This window comes from Harpia harpyja, chromosome 10, assembly GCF_026419915.1.
Source record: "Harpia harpyja isolate bHarHar1 chromosome 10, bHarHar1 primary haplotype, whole genome shotgun sequence".
Lineage (NCBI taxonomy): Eukaryota > Metazoa > Chordata > Aves > Accipitriformes > Accipitridae > Harpia > Harpia harpyja.
In genome coordinates this window covers 36,534,256-36,550,861 of record NC_068949.1, presented here as the reverse complement: position 1 = coordinate 36,550,861, position 16,606 = coordinate 36,534,256, and the positions used below count along the sequence as shown (strand labels likewise).

General features: G+C 43.7%; 1 protein-coding gene across 1 annotated transcript in view; it reads right to left on the bottom strand.

The window, feature by feature from the left end:
• TCF7L2 (transcription factor 7 like 2) overlaps nucleotides 1-16,606 on the bottom strand; it is a 181,967-nt gene that overhangs the window by 22,172 nt on the left and 143,189 nt on the right. The window contains 3 exon segments of the mRNA XM_052798415.1: nucleotides 952-1,038; nucleotides 3,807-3,897; nucleotides 5,988-6,120. Coding sequence (XP_052654375.1) covers nucleotides 952-1,038; nucleotides 3,807-3,897; nucleotides 5,988-6,120 — 311 coding nt within the window.

Below are 16,606 nucleotides of genomic sequence, written 5' to 3'. Positions count from 1 at the left end.
CCCTACCCATTCACTCACAAGCTCTAGCTACAGGTTTCCATTTCTCAATGAGGTGTGTTTCCCCTGCTCCCCTCCCTGCAACCTTTTCCTCCTTAAATCCTCTATACACCAACCTTCACATATTAAACTGCAGAGATGGAGAGGAAGGGACAGAGCAGGGAAGAGACGTGGAACCTTGCTATGTAATGCATGCTAATTTAATTATGTGCCATCATCAAAATGGATTAGCTGTTTCAGCCCATCAGGAAAGTCTAAACGTCCACCGATTTAATTAACCAGACTGAAAATCAGATGAACAGAAAATAAAACTATCATTAGGAGCAATTAGTGATTACTTAAACATAGTGCTGCCAACCAGTTTGTAAATAAAACTAGCAGCCCCTGGAAAATTAGATGGAATTAATTGGAGGTAGGGAGGGGGAGAAATATATACTTCTAAAGCCTTAGAGGGTCAGGCAGGCCCTTTTATGTTGACAATCAGTGTTTGGAGCTTTGGTGGGGGAAAACACAGTGCAATAACCTTCCTCCCAACTCTGCTTGAGGAGAGCCCTCCTCCCTCCCGAGACTCCCCTCTCGCACACAGCACGCTGCTCTGGGTGACAGCCACCGAGAAAGCAAAAGGTATCACGACTTCTCCTCCTTGCTTTTTCAACATCACATTCTCCCAGCTTTTTCATTTAGTTTGGCTTTTAAAGATGACTTCCCGCTCCTCCACCTCTCCCTCAAAACCAAATTCTTAAAGCCCAATGACAGCACTAGGACACCCTCTTCTCCTCAAATGGGAAGGTACCCCTTGTCCTCTCCTCCTCCGCCCTACTGAAAAACTACGGGTGACTGTTTAACTGAAGTGCTTTCAGAAATACGCTTCCTAGATGAAATGCCCTCCTCTAGAGAGGGCAGCAGGAGGAGTTACATTTGCTCTCGATTCAAGACCTCAGCATTTGAACTCACCTTGACATGGAAGCATTGACAGTCAGAGCTGTTGGGTAAGGGTGGCGGAAACCCCCTGTCGTGATTGGGTACACTGGCTGACCTTGCCTGGCAAAAAAGAAGGGAAAGAGAGAATGAGAGAAAGAAAAAAGGGTTTAAAAAAAAAAAAAAACAACAAAAAACTTCTCTCTGCACAGTAAGCTTTATTCTCATTTGATCAGAACAAAAATCTTGGGGATTGTACAGCAAGGATCAAAGGAAAGAAACACAGAACAATTTGAATGCCATAAATCTGATAGGAATGGCTAATTAAATTTTATAACCTCTGCTTATGTCAATAGAGACCCTCTCCCCAAGCTGAAACTAGGTGTTTTGTTGTAATAATTAAAGGCGAAGTCTCGCTTGCTTTAATGGAGCCATCACACTAATTGAGGGCTACACATCCAAAGGAAAACAATAATGAATGTAAATTTATACCAAAATAAAGTACAGTGAATCAAAGGACTTCAGTTGCGCTTTGGGCCTCTTTCGGTATTTAGATCTCGGTGAGAAAACATTAAATTAACAGAGCTTAATTTGTAGCCTTTTGTCAGATTAACAAGTGTTGACAAGAGTTACCGGGGGAGAGTCCCCAAGAAGTATTGTGGGTAACCAATAGACAATCACACCTCATTACAATAATTAAAAAATACAGCAACATGCAAAACAGCATCCTCATGAAAGACACACAACTTTTTCTGATTGAGGTTTGTCTGTGCTGGCTAGTTCTTTTCATCTGTCCTTCAAATGTATCATCTGACTGGGCAGGATGCTTTCTGGGGGGGTACTATGCTAGAGACATCCAGGCCAGTTGAGGACAGATGGGTTGGGAAGTTGAAGCCTGAGTGCCAACGAGAGGGGAAATAAAAATCTTGGGTTACTTCTGCAAAGTTGGACATGCTACTCTCCTAGAGCAAAAGCAAATGTGATGGTATCACCCCTCGACAAAAACCACTTGGAGAAGCTGTAAGAGCTGTGGGTGGATAAGTATGTCATGGGTGTTGACTTGTCATAAACCAGTGGTGACGACAGTCTTCCAGTGGCAGAGGTGGCCATTAGCACCTGCCTGATGAAACTGGCCACACATGGCAACATCCACGTGGTTTGGCAGCCATGACAGAAGGTTCAAGGAGGACAAACCTGTGTCTGCCCACATAAAAATGTAAGGCTCTGAGACACATATGAGCAATGAGGTGCAGGTCAACGACAGTGAGGAATTTCTTCCCTGCACTCTCATGTCTCTAATGTTACTGACTTTTGGCGCTAGCCGAGTATATTTAAATGCTGAGGCTGTTACTGTGCAAACTGAGCTAAGCAGTTGCAACAGAGGAGCATGAGGTGGCTGTACTGCAGCTAGGCCCCGCAAGCAAGAAAGAAGAAAAGGAGCTGACATACATTCTACCAGCGTTCAGGGTGTCCTATGTAAAAAGGAAATTGCCACAAATGAGGAGGAATTTAAGATTTCACGGAGCAATGCTCTGGGTGTTTCTTCTGCTCATGCTGTGCTCTTCTGGAAAAACAGCCTTCTGCAGAGCTGATGGATGTGCTTCTCCTTCAGGGTGGGAGAGCCTCTACCCAACCAAGTTGCACGACCACCCTGCGAGGAAGGGCAGCCTGCAAAGCGGCCAGAGGCAGGCTGCTGTGGCCGAGGTCTGAGCAACAGCTCTCCTGCATCCCCACTTCTGTGCTTGAGAAAGGCCCCCAAAGCCTTTGACGCCAACCCCTCTCCTTGCCCGAGACCTGGGGGTGTGTGGGGACCCCCTGCTCTGCCCTGCTCTCCTCGGGGGTGTGAACTCCGCTTCCTTACGAAGGGCAAACTGGTGAGGAGGTATTTTAGCACAGCTGGCCAAACAACCTCGAGCCGGAACAAACTATTTCTAGCTTTGGGCAATTCATTTCTAAAGAAATATGATCTCCCCCAAACCGATGAGGCCTGTTATGTGAGAAAAATAGGGTAATAGTCTTGATTCGTAATGCAGAGAACCGTTGTATCCAGCAATACAAACGTGTAAGTATTTAAATCAAATATACTGTACAAAAGGCCTAGGCACTGCTTAAATGCATTACAAACCCATTGCAGAGATGGCAACATAAATAAAAAAAAAAGAAAATAAGGACTCAATTACTGGAGGGAACCTCATACACAACAAAGCTCTGCAAGTGGGATACGAGAAGCTGAAAAGAAAACAAAACCCCAAACTAACTTTCCACGGCTTTTCTCTCAGCCAGTTTTAGAGTAAACTAATTCCTCTTTCTTGTTTGCAAGAAAATTCCATTCCTCAGATGCCAACTGCCCAGCCACGTCTCGACCAGGAATGCTGCTCGCTGGCCGATGTAAAGCTCTACTGTTTCACAAGGAAAACGAAAAGGGTTTTAACAGGGAAGGCCAATGAAACTTAAGATTGGACATTTAGAGTGAGGATGGCCCTGGTAAAAAAGAGTCCATGAGAACCACCCTGAGCCCACAGAAAACTGAATCTGAGAAAAACCCACGTGGTGCAGTGTAAGGGCATTAATGAGAAAAGGACGTTTCTGCAGATTGGTTTAAAAATTCATGCTTCACGAGCCATCAGCTGGTTGAGATGACATGCAAAGCTGTGTCCAACTGCTCATGTTTGTTTAAGACCACATGACCTGGCATAAGTTTTAATTAATCTTCATGAGGTGGGTAAATTCGTAACCACTCAATGAAGTGGCAGTTGGCAAACAGACTTATCTCAATGCACACACACACATGCCCGCACACACACACATATACACGATTTTTAACATAAATTTTACACATCAAAAAAGAAAAAGGAAATTAAAAAAATGGAACTCCTTACTGTGGTACTAACCATCCTAGCGGATGGGGGATTTGTCCTACAGTGCCCGGTGATAACGGATAATAAGGAGATATATCTGGAGGATGTGGAGGCCTTGGAATTCCTATGGAAGAGGAACATAAAGCAGCATTAGTGTTGAGACATGGAAATAAATAAAATATAAGGAAAAAGCACATAAGTTTCTAAACTGCTATCAATTCATTTCTATTACAATACTCATGGCTTCACTTTGGGTTTCCAAAGGCTGTTTCATAGTCTTATTTTATAAAGTGAGCCTCTTGGCATCTAGCAGTCCAATCACAGATAATTATTTTGTTATTTAGGATGAGAATTTAGGAGTCTCGGCTATAGTTTTGTTGTGACACTGTGCTAGGTGCCATCTTAAACGCTAAATAGAAAGATGGTCCCTCTATCAACTTCATGGTTATTTTAGTCTCAAAGTCACCAAAGAGCACAGACCCAACCTATACATTGACTGGGTATAGCATGGCGTTATTCCAAAGTAACCTCCAAACCGAGTTACAAAGTCATTATAATTGCTAATGATGCTTGCTTTTGAGCAAACCTTTCCCAAAATCTAGGAGTGGAGGTGAGAGCCCCTGGAAATGCTTGGTAAAACCGGGGGCAGATGTTGGAGGTGTGCAGGGGGGGACAGAGAGCCCATCCATCCTCTCTGAAACCAGTGCAGTTCCTACTCGGAGAGCAGAAACCAACTCCAGACACAAGCCTTAAATCTTAATGCTCCTTACCTTAAGAGCAAGTAAGAATTACTCAGAAGAGTAAGGGTTACAAGACTGGGTCTTTCAATTAACAAGCCAGAGCACAATTACACAGCAGAAGCAAAATTAAAACAGAGAGCATTAAAAGGAAGGGGTACTGTATTCATGGCTAAAACCTATTTTTTTAAGTCACTTGGGAAGCTTTTAATCTCTAAATTAAATCTTCTTGTGTGACATTTTCATGCAGACATTGCTTTTTCTCCATTACAAAACCCAAACAGATTAACTGGGCTTTAACCATCCGGCGAGCTATTTGCACACTTGAAAGAATGTTCACAGAAGAAAAGTAAACAGTCTACAGACGTTAATCATATGTTTTACGATAACCATTTAAAAGCTATTCCCTGTACTACCATTATTTAAATGAGAGGTTGACTATGCCATTCACTTGCAATACCCAGGGATGGCGAGATGGATTCCTTTTAAGCCATGTGAAGTTAGCATTAAGCACAATTAGAAGGGGGCCCCAGTTGAAGTGTAGGGAGTGAAAACCAGCTAATGCACAGCCTCATTCAAGGGCTGGAGTTTAGATAAATTATCTGCATACGTTAGGGCCAACACAGAATGTTTCCTTTGACATGAATTCAGTTTCTGATGTACCTTCCAATTAACTAGCTGGGATTTGGATTAACAGAAACAAAACCACTGTCACTAGGAACTCAATGCAGCCCGAAGAAAGAAGATTGACACTGTTTGACTTCTCTGGGCCCTCAGGTTAAACAGGGACTCTTAAAAAGTTAGAATAACATGTAAATTCTACTCTGTAACACCAATAAATCTAGTCAGGGTTTTACGCGGAGCTCTATATTCAAGACGACTGCCCTTCAGGCTGAACTGAGAGTTGGGTAGACTTACATTGGGGAAAAGAGTTGCAAGTGTAGAGCTGGAGCTAAGTAGTTAGAGTGGATGAAAATTCAACATTATAGGAGAAAAATGGCTGAACTCCTGACACAGAAACAATGGGATTTGGGGAATTAAAAGAGATTCATTTTGAAACCGGTCATGACCCACCACCTTTAAAATTCCAGCTGCAATTTTGTAAGTGCAGATCACAGAACATACATGTTTAACTCTCTGGGTCGTGCATGCAAACCAAGCACTTGGTCGATCGAACTACTACGTGGGGTATCATGCTTGCAAAGAAACACACCTGCAAATGACCCCACACATGCAACTCTGGTGTCACCCTGCAGAAGCTTTATGGAAATTCAGCCAGTAGGTTTCCTTCTGAAGCCTAATTGGCTTAAAAAGAAACTACTTCGTCTGGGTTCTTGCATGCATTTGACATTTTACATGCCCCCTTTGGTGCTCCAGCATGGGAAATCCTTCCTTCTGCACTCCTTCCCCCTAATACACAAAATGGAAAAGATCCACCCGCCCACTCTCCAAAAAACCCAAACTATTTCCCACCTACCTGTTTTGGGATCTACGTCAGCTGGTAAGTGTGGAGGAGGGTTTCCCGGTGTGAAGTGCTCATTGCTGTACGTGATAAGCGGCGTAAGAGGGTGTACATGGTGTGGGTGCTGCACAACTGGCACTTTGTTAGACTGTCAAGAGAAAAAGGTCGACGGCGTTAGAGGAGTGCCGGGTACTCCCCACTGCAGCACGAGGCACGACTTACAGAAATCCGAGTACCCAGGATTTCAACATGGTCCTCAGACTTTTTCAGATCCCTTCTTGGCGTCACCCTTGCAGTTTTCCCACCCTCTTGTTTAAAACCTCCTCACACACTTTCCCTGCTCTTGAGTTTCTTTAATCTTTTTGACCTGTCGTGCTCCTGTATGGAGCAACAGCAATTCTTCAAAATTTTTCCTTTTTATTTTATAATCTTGTGCTTCACCTCCAAGATGCAGGCAGACTCCTTAGTGAGGGGCTGACAGAGTCCCCTGTTTAATTAGCACGAGACCCAAATGCTCACTGACCTGCAGGTCTTTTCCTTTCCCCTTCCCGTCCTCACTTTCAGTTCTGCATTTTACTGCTCATTGCAAATACTCCAGATAAAAAGCCTTTGTAGTGCTAGAGTATTCCCTTCATCAGTAAGCATTAAGCTGACAAGCAATCACCTGCATATTTTATATATATATATATATATTTTAGAAGAGGTGATTAATTATCAATTCATCAGAGCGCGCTAATAAATGGAAACTGGATACTGATGAATTAGGCTACTAAAATATTCAGCTATATAAATAATGGCAAAAACACAGATAAAGCCCCTGAAATTAACACTCTTGTGGGGGGAATAATCACGCAGATATCATGAGGTTTTCCCTGACACATTCCCACATTCCTAGCTTGGAGGGGGGGCGGGGGTGGGCAATCTTTTTCGTAACAACAATAATAAAAAAAAAGGAGTGAATGAATGAAAGGAAAAGGCAGGCTGAACTGTAACTTACCCTTACAAGATCACAAAGAAAAAATTAAGCTGAAACAAGCGAACTGCTGGACCATTTACTGCAAGTAATCCAATTGCAAAAAACCCTATTCCCCATAGAGGATTTTCACTAAAATCCTACAACAGGGACATTTAACCAGATTAGGTACCAGCAAAGATAAAGAGGCTGGTATTAGATGATGAATGGATTAGAGTCAGGTTTCATTTTAGAATGTGTCTTCATTTCCTTTTATTACTTTAAGTAAGGAACAACTTGCATTAACATCAAGTAAAAGGAATCACATTAAAATAAAGTAGTGATACCAGGGCGGCCCCCGATAGCGCCGCTGCCGTTCGGGGTCTGCCAGCGCTCTCCTGCTCGCCCTCCCGCCCGAGGACGGCTCCGGCCCCACCGCTCGCTCCCCAGCACCCCAAACACATGCGCCCTTGCCGCACCGCTTTAGACAAGTTATTATCTGATCTCGGTTCGAATGCTCCGAGCTTCCCTTAAAAGCATTTTAAAAAGAATTCAATTATGCTTTGGGGATGAGTTTCTAAACTGGGGGGAAGGAAGAGGGAAGAGAGACCGAGAGCTTGGAGGAAAAGACACGTCAGTCTTCCCCGAATAAACAAGAAGTCCCTCCATCGTGCTTCGGTCAAGCTAAGCTTCACCTTCGGGCTCTTGCAGCCTCCCTCACCCCGGGAAGCTCCCCTAGCCCCAGCCTCAGCCATACGCAGCTATTTGACTCACCCTTTTGATAACCTGCAGAAAAAAGTGTGCATCCAAGAGAAGCAAGCCAAAGAGTAGTGCTTACGCTTCCCACAACTTTTACTGCGTTTATCTCTTTTTGCAGCCCTTACATGGAACGATTCCCCTCTAATACCACGCATGTGGCACAGGAGAGTCCCACGTCAAGCAGCCACCACACAGGACACAGCGTGGTCGCAACAGCCAACGCTATGAATTCCAGCACGTTGTGTTGGCTGGGTTGTAGGTCAGATCTGCCAGCTGTACAGCCAAGGACAACTTTTGGCCACACAGATCCACAGTGGTTTCACATCAGAGGAGCGATGGGGATTTAGCCCCTTAATTCAAAAAGCCAAAGGAGATGCTCTAACCCCAAATCTGTTCTCTTCCAAGTGAACCAACCTAAGCAGTCCAAAAGTAACTGAAAGGTTTGTCAAGGACTTCACGTAACAAATCATCATGCAAACTAGCAGGCATCTACTCAACAACACATGGCATTATATGCCAAATGACCACTTGATCTGGTTCACAAAAAGCAATCATTCCAAACAAGAGGGATTTTTGCTGGCCAAGAACTGTGTGAATTCTTGCTGTTAGGTGACCCGCAGTGTGGCTGTTAGCTGCTGTAGCTCTGTGCTCTCCCAACTCTATCTTCACATCATCAAAAAACCCTCACCCAGATCCTGACAGACACTGAGGGTTGTCTTCCATGGAGAGCTTATTTTCATAGAAACTGGAACTGGTTAGTTAAAAAAATAAGTAAGTGACAGAATAACATTAGAGGGTCAGACTTAAGCCGACAAACAAGAAACAACACGAGAGAGGAGAGCTGGACTTACATGTCTGTATCACCAAAGCCAGATATACCATAGGGGGTTACATGTAAACTGTGGGAAACTACCACCCACTGCTTTGAAATACCAAGACCCCCCCCGCCAATATCTCCACAAAATGGCATGAGTGCTAAATTGTTATGTATTTTACTTAACACCTTTCAGAGAAAAATAAAAAGCAAAAGGAAAAAAAAATAAAAATCAACAACAAAGCGTTTGAACCTTAGTCTACAAACTCTTCCCCAGGTAAGTCATTTTTACTTGGGTGACTGCCCTGCACTCAGACAATTCATATAAAAGTACTGGATGTAAGGGTAGGATACTTTTTTGCCACTCTGACGATGCTGGGGCAGAGGTGTGGGAGGAATGTACTGGGGCAAAAGGGGGAACTGTCATCTACATGCTCAAAAATACGCTCTCCGGGACAGAGAGCATGATCCACTGCCCCTGCAAATCAGTCTGCATCTGTATCACTACCCCGGGCTGGGTTTGTCTCCTGTTTTGCACTGTTTACCACACACTGGGAGAAGGGACTGTAACTCCGCTCAGAATAGCATGCACAATTCGCAAGCCAAGCTAATCATACATAATATGCTAAATAAGCTGCTCTTTAAAAGCAGCATTCCCGAAGTTAACTAAGCTTCCTTGGAAAAGAGAAAAAGAAAGGACTAGCTAGGAAAGAGCAGGATTAATCCCACACATGCATCTTCCTTTGAAGTCAATGGGAGCTCTGCCTGAGTAACAAATGTGGTCCTAACCCCATCCACTGGCAATGAAAGGTAAACCGCAGAAGCCATCAATTGGAGATACCCATTTGATGACCTTAGCCATCCCCCTGCAAAAGGTCCTTCTCCAATATACATTTGCCAGTACTTTATCAAGGGTAGTTTTAAGCTAAAAGCCATTGTGAGATGCAGGAATTTCTCTGGCAACTGGAAGAACTCCATTTATGGCTATGTCAGGCACAGAAAGGGGAGCTGCACTGGTACGCACAGATTAGCATCAGGGCATGTGGTAATAGGATGGGAACAAGTGGAGACTTCTAGAGAGAAATCCCAGCATCTACAAAGTACCAAGTCATCTGCTGATAAATCACTCCTCTCCGCTGAAAGCTGGGCTCTCATACGCTGGGCTAGAGGGCACGGTAAAGAATTGCAAAAAAACAACAGAAGTTTGCTTTTCTTGATAACCCCTGCCTGAAGCAAACCAGAGGAAATTGTCCCCATAGAGACTCAACTACTAAATCTCTCTACATGAATTTGAAATGCTTCTGGAAGTGCTTAAACACAGATGACTTTAAACAATAATGGAGCTCTGGAATTAAAAAAAAAAAACAAAACCCAACCCAGAACAAATTTCGGACTGATATATGTTGGAAAGGGATACTGAGATCCATTTAGCCTAAGTTCTGCTAGGTGCCTTCAGGGAACAACAACAAAAAATATCTGAACTTCAGATTTAAACTGCAGGGGATTGTGTGTATAAATTGCTGTGTATTAGTCTTTGTTGCGTGGTAAGGACATTTCATTAACAGGATGAAAGATGCTTCTATGCGTATACAGCCCAATTTAATACACCCCACTGATGAATACTCCCCATTTATTGAAGAAGTTAATACACGCTGTATAAATCAATAGTTCCTAAGTCTCTGAAAGCAATGTAAGACTTGCACGAGATGAAACATTGTATTGTTGAGCACACAAAGAGGAACCAACCTTTAAATAGGAAGAGTTTGTTACTGCAATTTCTGTTTGCAAATTCATAGCTTGTTTGGCTTTGGTAATAAAAACACGGTATCAACTCAAAGTCAGAGAAAAACATGCCAGAGAGGTCGGAGGATTTGTCCTCGCCGGGACAACATGGTGTTAGTAAAAGCAGGTCTGCAAAAAAAAGCCACCCAGGCTGCAAACAAGCCACCATGCCATTGCGGCAGCGAAGCAGCCAAACCCTTCGGCCTCAAGACGAGTGGCCGGCGGCAAACTCGGCTCTGCCACGTTCCCGGCCCAGCAGCCAAGGGCAGGGCAGGGAGGATGCTCCTGCCCCAGCACAGCCTGAAACTCTGGCTGCCGCCGGCACAGCTCCCGCAGCCGCAGCCAGGGAAGGGACCCCCTTCCCCGACCCGGGGCGACCTCGTAAGTGTACTTAAAGCCTCGAGTCCTGCTCGGGAGGCAGGGATGGGTTGCCGCCCGCCGGACACCCCCCGACCGCCTGCAACTGGGAGCGTGGCAAGGGAGAGACTGATCAGGCACTTGCACGCCGGACCCCCAGAGCCCCCTCCCCTCCCTCCGCTACGAGTAATGGAGGAGGAATGAGAGGATGCCATTCACCTTAAAACCTATTAATCAATAGACGCTGAAAACAAATGGAGCTAGAGCTCCGCCTGTCTTCTTTGCCATGTCCTCCTCTTCCCGGTTTCCCCATTGCTTTCCCTTTCTACTGAAGAAAGATGGGCCCTGAAAGTGCCTTTATGAGCTTAATACAATAAAACAAAAGCAGCACAGAAGAGGGTTTGTCAGCCTTTTCCCCTCCTCCAGGGTGGATGCAGAAGGTCTTGAATTAGCAGGCCCTCCTGGAGTTGCTCCCTGGGCTTAGCAAAGGGTACCATTCAATATCAGTTCACATTTAAAAAATAGGTTTATAACTTGTCTCCCTGTATTTTCCAGATGGTGCTATTGCAGTTATGCTGACTATGGCCAGTGAAAAGCTAACAGATGTTCCTGAGCTGCTCTGCAGCTCCGAAGATGCTCGTAAGAGGAGAGCTTCTTTTTTTCTAAAGGTTGATCTCTCCTTGGTTCTGCCTAGGAATGGACACCACCACCCCCCAAATCAGAAAACTAAGTTGCAAGAAAAGGCAAATCCCAACATATTGCTGCAAATATTGGAACATTCTTCCATTTCCAGCCAGGTCACCAACACCCAAAGCAGAGCACCCATCAGTAAGCACCACTCCGGCCCCAGGGATCACCCACATCAGCAGCCGCTGCAGGTGGCACCCCAAACTTCAACAAGGAAACTGCAAACCATTCAGGTGAACTGAAAAGCTAAAGCCAACCAAACCCACTAGCTTTATGTAACTTGGTCCTCATCCTCTTCCCAAGCATAAAAATTCAATGCCAGTGATGAAGCACTTCCTGAAAAAGTTGAAGATTTCATTTTACCCAGCTCTGTTTAGCTAGTGGAGTCACAGTTTATTTTTTTTAAGGATGCTTTCACACCTGACTAAGCATTTTCTCCTGAAAACTACTTCCCCTTGCTCCATTATGGCTGATACAGTGGCCTGAGCCCTTTCACAGTTTAACGTAGCTGATTTCTGCCGAAGGTCCTGCCCTAAGCTAACTGCCCATTGTAGCGGGAGACAAGGCCTCCATTGATAACCACAACTCGCCCTGCTAAAAAAAGGCTCATTTTCTTCTTTCACACAAATGATGACAGGAGCACTGACAACCATGTGCTGGGACAATACCCCCCCTAGACAGAGCTTCACACAAAAAAAACCAACCCCCCACTGCCCACCCTTTAATAAATATAAAAAAAAAGGGGGGGGGGGGGTGGAACGGGACACTTTTGCATCCTTCTGCTTCTTCCCCCTCCCTCCCTGTCCACTGCCCAGGCCAGCGAGTGCCTACCTGCTCCTGCAAGAACTGCCGGCTTTCCAAGAAAAAAACCCCCGTGCTCTATTAGCAATCTCTCAGACAAAACAACAAAATCAGCTTCCTGGCTTTAAGTGTCCAGCAATTCATTCAAGAAAAGAATCGTTTTCTTTTTTTTTTTCCTCTTTAACTACGCCGAAGTGCCCCCTGCATACAGGAGCACTAAGGCGCTGTGCTTGACATTTTCGGCATCCTTCCTGTAAGGGAGCGAAGGTACTGAGGGGAGGGGGCGGGGAAGCGAGGATTTAAGATGTTCAGGAAATTTCCACTTAATTTCGCCAAAAGGCAATTATGTGAAATGATCTGGTGACAATTAGCATATGCCAAATCCTCTAGCGTAAAAGGGAAAGAACTGGGGTTTAGCTATCTAATTACTGCCTGTTAGTTCTTATGCAGGAGAATTAAAAACACTCGTAGTAAAACATTATTATTAAGCGTGCTCACACTTTGCTTTCAAAGCTGCTGTGGACTGTAATCCTACTGCTATGGTATTCGGGGGGGGGGGTGTTTGTTGTTTTTTTAAGTTAAAAAAAGAAACTTGGGGTTTTAAATACAAGTTAAGTGCTGCTCTCTTGGACCATGTGGTGTTACTCTAATGCCAGGTCAGACCCAGACAAGCACCTGCTACACAGCTGTATATTTTGAGATCCTTCAGCAACACTTGGAATTACATTTACACCAGTTAGATTTTACCTCACTCATTCTCTTAATGCTTTACTGATAAAGAGAAAGCACTCTGCTGCACCCGCTCTGCCTGATCTTGGCGTATAAACTGGGACACCAGAGTTCCCCCAGCCTATAGCCCAGAAACTGTGGCCTGCGCGCATCCAGCCAAGCCTTACACTGTATCTCAAAATTAGAGAAGATTTGATCAACAGGTGGATTTCCCCATATGAGGAGGACAGGGTAGTGCTCAGACTCTTCAAGTTTCAGGCATCGAGGTGCCCAGATCTACTTCCTCCATTACAAAAGGAGAGGCACGGTTTCTTCCCCAACCTGACAAACACTCTGTGCTTTCTTCGCATACTTTAGTTTAATTACTAGACAGATATTATCTCTGTAGAGCAGGCAAGCCTTCGTTCATGTCTAACAAGGCAAAAAGCAGAAAGACTTGGCATACATTAGACTAAAACTGAAAAACACTGTTTTCTCAAGCAGTAGCAGTACAAGGTGTGCTGGATACACAACCACTAAGCAAAGAGACTGGTGAAACCTAAGCAGGTCTTCAAGAAATGGTCCTGAACATGAAGGGGAGAGAGAGGGGAGAGATACAGAGCAATAACGCAAGCACAAAAATTCAGAAAAGATGGGAAGAAGGGAGACGTGAATATAAGCAAAAGGGTGCTTATAATTGCCCTCATAGACCTTATCTGTTATGTGCTTTGTATGAATACCTAGTAATGCAATTTTACTTACTGCCTACCATTCTCTAAAATGCCACATTATAAAGAGCTTTAACTCTTGCATACAAATCGCTTATTTCAGCACTAGGCAGATATAAACTGTGGGAGAAACAGCTCCACTGATTTTGTTAGGGTATCTGTGACTTCTGTCTACAGTAAGAACTTGAATGTGAGGCTGTTAAAAAACTGCAAGAAATGAAAAAAAATGAGCATGCATGCCTATACCCACTTATACTCGGCAATTTCAGTAATAACAGCATTATTAAAAAACTAACATACATATACATGTCTTAAGATACGATGCCCAGTTTTCAGTACAGCTTTTTAAAATGCAGTATTCACAAATTATAGCGGACTGTTCTCAATACTAATACACAATATATGTAGCAGATGTATATTAAATAGCTTAACAAATAACAAAGCTCTAGAAAACGTTTTCATTTTTTAATGTGATAAAAACATTACATGCCGCCACAAAACAACCGAGCGATGAAATTAAGTAAGTCCAGATCAATTACTTCTTGAATAAATTCAACAAAGTTTCCCTAAAAATGTGATGTTAAATGCACATCAGAACTGAAACACCTTGCAAATATTTTGGAAGAAAAGAAACAGGCACATTTATACAGTGCTGTCAGGCCTTTTGCCCCAAGTCCCAATAAAAAGAATTCCTCGAAAGGTAAAACGCTTACAAGATCTCATCACCAGCCATGTAAAACCCACATATGCAACAGCATGCAGTGAAAGAAGAAACATCTAAATAACTGTCCTTCTAGATTAATTAATTTTAGATGAATTCTACAGAATTTTATCCCTTGTTTTATACCAGAAAAGGCAAATAAATCAACTAAGCTACTGAGGCAAAGGTAGCAGAGAGTACTGAAGTGATAGAAATCCTCCTGCTGGATCGAGTGACTCTGTAAGCAAGCTTGGCAGAGTTAGAAAAGAAAACAGCAGAAAACTCAAGACTCCCACAAAACCTCTGTTGAAAAGGCGATGCTTTCTAAAATTGTTAAATACATTTCTATTTTCTGTGTATAATTACGGGCAATGTACAGAAGTGGCTGAGTGGTAGGTTTACTTTCTGTAATAGATATTAATAGGAGAAAAAAAGTCTCATGGACTTCTGACAACGAACACAGAACCACTGTGTCAAAACACACTACCTCATATTTATCAACATTCAGTTTTATTTTTCATATTCTTTTATCACTGGGTGAAATCATTTTTATGTAGTGTCTCTAAAATTTTCAGCTTTCACGTTACAGCTGAGCTTTCTGAAGAATTCAGAAAATTTAACTGAGTGTCAACCAAACACAGGATAAAAAGCACCCAATTAAAAATGACTACATACTATTTTAATAATTAAAAAAAAACAACCTCGTTTTGTGTATGACAAGAGTTAAACCATTCCACCTCCAAACCCCCTTAACTGTAACATATGTGCCCTGCTACAAACCAACTTTTTCTCCTTAAAAAAAAAGAAAAAAAAAAACCAAAACAAAAAAAACAAAACAACCCAAACATTTTTACCTTCATGGTTTCAGAGTTAAGGAAATATCGTACTGAACTGAAGAAAGCTTTGAAGTGGCCCCCTCCGCCCCAAAGGAGAAAAAGAAAAGAAAAGCTAGTGATGTCATGGTCACTGTGTGAATGTATGACTGCGGATGTAACGCACAGCTAATACACGCACACATACTTCTTCCTCGCTGGTAACCATTGTTCAGCATCCAGAAATCAGCCCCTGAAACCTGCTGTACACCAGGCTCTGAAACACAGCCCCCCCCGCGACAAACCCCAATCCCACCCTGGATGCACGAGAAAAAAATTTCTCCCCCCACCGCCACCACTTTCTGTAAACCAAACCCCAAAATCAGGCGGAGGGAAGGGCGAAGAGGAGGAGTGCAACAACTCTGCCCCGCTGCACCATTGTGTCGCGACAAAACAGCGCTCTGCCGCTGGCTCCTCGCCACTGCTGTAAAATTAAAGTGTCATCGAAAAGTCGTGCTTCCCCCTACTAAAAAAGATGATTACCATAAAATAAATAAATAAAAACAACGTCGCTAACAAAGGTCACAGCTGGAGATGCCTGCTTGATTTCTCAACACCCCCCCCCCTTTTTTTTGATTCCACACAGGAGGAAAGAAAAGGAGAGGGAGAGAGGGGGGAGAGGGAGAGAAGTCACATCAGAAGTTCAACGGTCAAGACGGAAAGCGCGCACACAGAAAGTGCTACTCACCCAGCAATTCAAATTGAGATGCCAGCAGCTGAACTGCTGGAAGAGAGAGAACCCAGAGGCAAGCGCTCCTCCTTTACCACTCAAATCTTCCATTCCCACTAAAATTGCATCCCTCGGGTACATAACAGCTTTGTCTTTCCTTCTCTTTAACCTCCAAAACTTTTTTCTTTACTGTCTAGATGCCAATTGTGCTGGCTTTGTATTATTTTCCTTGCAGCTTTTCTCTCTCTTTTTCTTTCCCCGCTCCCCCCCCCTTCACTTAAAAGTACTGGAAAAGCTGTCTTAAAAGATCAAGATGTCTCCAGTTTTTTGGCCTGGTGTTTTCTGAATGCTCAAAATCCACTGTCATGTTGGCTGTGAGAAGTGTCTTATTTCTAAATTGTCGGCTGCGGTTATCAAAATTTAGAGAAGCCTCCTGTCTTTTCTGATACAGCACTTTACCATCATCCTTCCAGGGAGCGGGGAAAAGACTTTCCCCCCCCCCCACGCAGGTATGTCTGCTCAGAAGAGCTAAAAAGCAGTTACCTTGGAAATCAATGACAATGCTACTACAACCCAGGTTGCACAGGTATTACTAAGTGCAGCGAAGAAACGCCGGCCGGCCGTGAGGGAGCATGATCAGTTGAGTGTAGCAAGCAGTCACTTTATGTGCAAGATTGTCAAATCCCTCAAAACAAATTTCTTAGGGGGAGAGCTGTAAGGAAAATATATTTTCTTGTCATTGTAACACTGAGGTGACATTTGGCAGACCTTTACCATTAGCTCTGGTCTCCCCCCCCCCACCCC